Source organism: Poecilia formosa, unplaced genomic scaffold, assembly GCF_000485575.1.
Source record: "Poecilia formosa unplaced genomic scaffold, Poecilia_formosa-5.1.2 Scaffold2570, whole genome shotgun sequence".
In the NCBI taxonomy this organism is placed as follows: domain Eukaryota; kingdom Metazoa; phylum Chordata; class Actinopteri; order Cyprinodontiformes; family Poeciliidae; genus Poecilia; species Poecilia formosa.
Window position 1 is genome coordinate 1 of NW_006802509.1, and position 5,683 is coordinate 5,683.

General features: G+C 40.8%; 1 protein-coding gene across 1 annotated transcript; it reads right to left on the bottom strand.

Annotated features, from left to right (window-relative positions):
• Positions 1–89: 89 nt before the first annotated feature.
• On the bottom strand, positions 90–5,676 carry LOC103133310 (trafficking protein particle complex subunit 8-like). Its single transcript, XM_007545087.2, has 8 exons — positions 5,247–5,676; positions 4,595–4,751; positions 4,409–4,505; positions 2,574–2,642; positions 2,443–2,498; positions 856–1,050; positions 516–617; positions 90–335 (listed from the first exon to the last, which is right to left on the bottom strand). The coding sequence occupies exons 1-8, from the start codon at positions 5,444–5,446 to the stop codon at positions 192–194; spliced, it is 1,020 nt and encodes a 339-aa protein (XP_007545149.1). The 5' UTR covers positions 5,447–5,676; the 3' UTR covers positions 90–191.
• Between the last annotated feature and the right edge of the window lie 7 nt (positions 5,677–5,683).

Consider the following 5,683-nt stretch of genomic DNA (forward strand, 5'->3'; position numbering starts at 1 on the left):
ATTATGTGTGGAATTATAATATTAACCTGAAATGCTCTAAAGAACAAGAAATATTCGCCCACATGCATTTATATATATAAAAAAACCTCAGAAAATTAAATAATGGGCCCTAGTAATTGTAGGAGGTCTGTTTTTCTCAATTTCTGCAATCTAATACTGTGGTATTGTAATGCCTGGTTACTACAGCTGTCTTACCTTTCTTTGACAAAATGATGAGTAAAGGTTTCAGGGTAGCAGAGGTTTGTTCTGATGAGCTGGGACAGCTCTGGGTAAGGCAGAATGACTGGAGGAGGCAACTCCGACTTAAACCTGAGGAGCATCATCTCCTGGGTTTCCTGGAGACACAAAAACAAACAGAAGGACAAATGCTTGGCAAAACAGCATCCAGTAAATGAGTGAGTGTGTAACATAAGGTGTGAGGTAAAACACCACACACAAAGTCAATGAAACAGAATATCACTGATGTCTGGTTGTATCCACTGAGCTGTGGACAAGCAGGAGGATTGAGGTCGTACCTCTTTGGGAATCAGAGAACTGGCCTCTTTGCCGAATGTCTTCAGGGCCACATGAAGCTGGCCTTCTAAGATCAACTGTTTGTTGTCCTCAACAACGTAAGCCTGGTCACATAAAACACATTCAACTCAAGCACAAAGCATCAACCTCTACCTTTTATTGATTAAGATTACAAATACAATAAATCTTACAACACTGTAAAGTGGGACAATGTGACAGATTCAATACAGGAACCAAGAAGTAAACATCTAGAATTTATTTATATGATGTTAAAAAAAAGGGCTGCTGATGATGAGAGTAAAATATCATAAAACACTTATTAAGATCATCAAATACACTTACCTTCCAGATAACGATGATGTTTAGGTCTAGCTCATTACACTTCTTGGCGATATTTGTAATGTCAGAGGCTGTGTTGTCACTGTGGCCAGAGCCCTGACTTCTGCTGTTCCTGGGAGCTGAATTCACTTGTTCCAACACCGAGCTCTGACGGCAGCTGAAGAAGAAATCTCCACATGGTGTAGAGGAACTCATGATCTGCACACAGAAAGTCCAGAGTAGGAGAGACATCTGTCTGCAGGTGCACCAAACTGTTCTTGTTACATTAAAGAGTTTGGTGATGGGTCGTCAATTCACCAGCGACTATGAGTCACTGCCAGGTGCAGCCACTCCTAGCCACTACTGGCTTAATACAACAATAAAGTACGCTTCATGGGAAATATCTCTTTGGTTATCTAGAATATTCATTCATATGATTTTAAAAATAAAAACAGAAAATAATCATCTTCTGGAAGCTAGTTACTTTGTCATCAGGATCATTCAAAAGTTTGATTGAATGAGGAAATGAGGAACATATTAAAAATGATTTCAAATTCAAAATCTGCTATTCAAGTCTGGACCATCATATAGCTTAAATTAAAACCCTGTAGCTGTGCACCACACAGTGAAAAATAAAAATAAACTGGAAATCCAACTGGAGGTAAGGTTACAAACCCTAAAAGATGAATTTGTTCCAATCTGTTAGCTCTGGTCAGTTACAGTATTTCCTGTTATAATTACTGTAAATGTGTTCATGTTTACTTGGCAGACCAGATAGCTAATGCAAAGTTATGCACAATAATTAAGATTACAGCAGTCAGAATATTTATTTACGTCCCTTTAAATATTTTAAGACTAGTTTGTGTAGAATAGCTTGAGGCTCCATATCTTCCTCTCTGCCTGTACATTTCTCTCTCTTCTAAAACAGCTTCGTGAACTCTTCGTTGCTTTGGCGACCAAATCATTCTGTGATTGGGGTGGGAGTGTGGAGTCATTCACCCATACTGCAAGGACAATTTGAAAGAAAAATAGTAGAAAAAAATGTATGCAACTTTAAAATTTGGCCTGTCCTGCACCAGCATATCTATTTGGAAAACAATATTCTTGACTGGAACTTGACAGGACTGGCGACAACAGACCCAGTTGTTCCCACATTGGTGGTCCTGGGTATTCCCAACTTCATCATTATTAGCCACTTTTGGTGTTTTCGAAAATAAAGGAGGAAGACAAGACGTTAGAAAATCCTTCTAGAAACAGCTTCCAATGTCAGCTTTACCAACAATTCTTTGAAACAAAAATATGAAAGATACTTATTTAATTGTGTTAGTTTTGGTCACATTAAATGATGTGACCATTTAATGTGACCAGTTTTTTTGTGTTCTTCTTTATCTGAACTGTTGTGCTTAAAGGATGAAAGTTTCTGATCTGTGGCTATTCTCCCACCAAATTATCCAGCCAAATAAGGAGCCTTTGTTTACCACATTTTCCTCACCTTAAGTTGATATTTTCAGTTTGTAACATAGTATCATTATACTGTCACATAACCGTCCTGGGTTCATGCATACAAGATTCTGAGTCTACATCAAAAATAAAGCAGTCAATTAATCTTACCCGTTCATTTCCAAGATTCAGGTCTGCAAATGTGTATTCTTTTACACCATCAGAGCCTAAGAACAAAGTTAAATCTGTGCTTTCAAAACAGAACATCCAAGATGGCATGTGTGATTGAGACGGAAAAATACCTTCATGGGGTTTGCATCTCATGGCTTTAAAACAAAGCTTAGCTCTTTCTCGACTGCTGAGTCTGCAATCTGGAGAGAGAAATTGAAAGCAGTGAAAAGCAATTGTCTGTCCATCCATCCATCCATCCATCCATCCATCCATCTTCTTCCGCTTCATCCGGGGTCGGATAGCAGGGGCAACAGCTTCAGAAGGGAGGCCCAGACTTCCCTCTCCCCAGCCACTTCTTCCAGCTCCTCCGGGGAACCCCAAGGCGTTCCCAGGCCAGCTGAGAGACATAGTCCCTCCAGCGTGTCCTGGGTCTTCCCCGAGGCCTCCTCCTGGTGGGACGTGCCCGGAACACCTCACCAAGAAGGCGTCCCAGAGGCACGAGCCACCTCAACTGGCTCCTCTTGACGTGAAGGAGCAGCAGCTCTACTCTGAGTCCCTCCCGGATGATCGAGCTTCTCACCCCATCTCTAAGGAAGAGCTCAGTCACCCTGCGGAGGAAACCCATTTCGGCCACTTGTATCCGTGATTTTGTTCTTTCAGTCATGACCCAAAGCTCATGACCATAGATGAGGATGGGAACGTAGATCGACCAGTAAATCGAGAGCTTCGCTTTTTGACTCAGCTCTCTCTTCACCATGACGGACCGGTACAGCGCCCGCTTTACAGCAGACGCTGCGCCAATCTGCCTGTCGATTTCCCGCTCTCTTCTTCCCTCATTCGTGAACAAGATCCCCAGATACTTAAACTCCTCCACTTGGGGCAGGGCGGCCCCCCGACCCAGAGAAGGCACTCTACCCTTTTCTGGCTCAAAAGCAATTGATCAAGTTTATTTGTGTCGCACGTTTCATCAACAAGGCAGTTCAAAGTGCTTTACATCATAAAAACATCACACATTTTGATGAGTGCCATCAAAAAAATTAATACACATCATATATGTTGGTCAATGTTCCATTTATTGTGGTTCAAAAGCAACTCAAAACAAGAGGCTTTTTGGCCTTGATTTAAAGGCACACATTGTTTCCTGTAGAGGTAAGTATTACAGAGGTTCTGAAGACGCCTCTGACTGAAGACAGTGGCATGGTGGTCTGATGAAGAGGAAGCTCACAGTTTTCCATTCATCTTATGAAACAACTAGGCCCGACATAAAAAGCAATAAATGATAAATTAAAAACAGTAGCAACTGATTAGCTGCCCTATGATTTCATAGAACAGCCAGTATTTAAAAAAAATATATAAATAAAAAAATACTGGAAACATTAAAACCCAGTACACAGTACTATGTTTATACTTAATTTTTCACAAAGTTCTTAATTAGCAGTATTGCCTGTTTTCCCTTTCTGAGCCTAATGATTAATATATTTTGAAGAGAAAGTTTATTGTCCATTTTTGGTTTGTCTATTTAAAATGTCTTTCAGTTATAGTGCTAAATGTTCTTCTTGGAGAAGGTGTACTTGCATTATTATGCCATTTTTTTTATATTAATTAATAATGGTCTCAAAATGACAATATTACAGTTTCTCACAATATTTTCTGGGACAATTAATCGCCCAGCAACATGTGTTATCATGACAGGCCTAGAAGCAACTTTGTTTTAACAGAGATGACTGATCAAAAACTAGGAGACCATTCAACCTTCCATCATTCCTGGTGTGTTCACTATTATGTTTGTGGTTGAAAAAAAGTCCATGATCCATGCAATAAGAAGTATTGTGTTTATAATAATTTGAATTAAATTGTAAAACCTTGGTAGAACCTTTAAGTACTAAAAAGTATGCAGAAAAAAATGACAATGATAAAAAAAAAAAACATTTTAAAAGGGAGACTGTCCCTTTTAAAATGGACTTACCATAATTGTTGCATGGATTAATATACTTGTGGAGGCGCCAGTGCTGACTACTGCTAGACACCTGGACAATGTGGAACTCACGAACGCCACTTTCACTCTGGAACAATTGAAAGAAATTTAAACCAAGTTTCTCAACATGATGTGAGAACAAAGAAACTTTATAAGTCAAAGTGTGGTTCAACTTACTGCATTTACGTTCTCCACATCAATAAAAACAAGAGTTCCCCCGCTGCCTTTGTCATCTAGAGAGTGATGTGGGGAAGCACTGCTGCGGCAGGCGGAGGCCTGGACACTCAGAGACCGACTGGCGCAGATAAACACCGTGTGACGCAACACCCGGTGACTTCATGAGGAGGAGATGATAGACCGTTAAACTCAGTTTGAATACATCCATCTTTCCACTGTATGCCAAGCATTTAATCTGCATAATATCTTGGGAAGCTAAAACTTTTCTGATCAGTTTATAAGGTAAGGTGGGGACAGGCCATATTTCCATCAGTACTTGAGTTTCTGGGTGTACACATTATTTTTGTTGAACAAAGACAATTTTTCAGAATTACTATTCCACATATTTTATCCAATCACCAAACTTGCCAAAAACACTTTCAGCAGAGCTGATTTTAAGATAAGTGCACGCCCAGATGCAGCATTCTACAGAACACTGTCTGTTTTGTTCATCGTGTCAATGTGAACAGTTCAGTGTTCTTTACAGACTCATTTAATTTATCTTAAGATAAATAAAATGCCACCACTAAAATACTCTGGTCACAATTACATTAAAGTAACAATACTCTCAGGATTCATTTTGAGTATATTAATCCTCAAAATCATCTTTCACCTGATTTTGAGTCCTTTCTCTGTGTTCTCATAGTAGAACAGGAAGTTGATTTCGTGAACTCCTTCCTGGTCTGGTCCTCGGAGCCAGAGGGGTAGCCGAACCGACTGTCCTGGCTGCAGTGTGCCACCATGTATTGGGATCTCTGTCACCCTGGAGGGCTGACTGCATGCAGGAGCAGAAACCAGCGTCTCAGAGGACATGGAGCCTGGCTGGAGGGGGGAAGGAAACGTCACATAGGCTGAGCAGTTCTCTGCTGAGTCTGGGCTGGGAGGTGTGAAGGGTGCTGTGCTCTGGCTGCCAAACGTGAAGAAATCAGGGTGCGTGGACGCCACCCGAAGGCCACACAGAGCAACTGCACTGACATTACAGAACTCCACATAAGCTTTCCTGATCTCGCCGCACAGCAGGGCAGTGGGAAACTGCAGGAAGAAAACCTG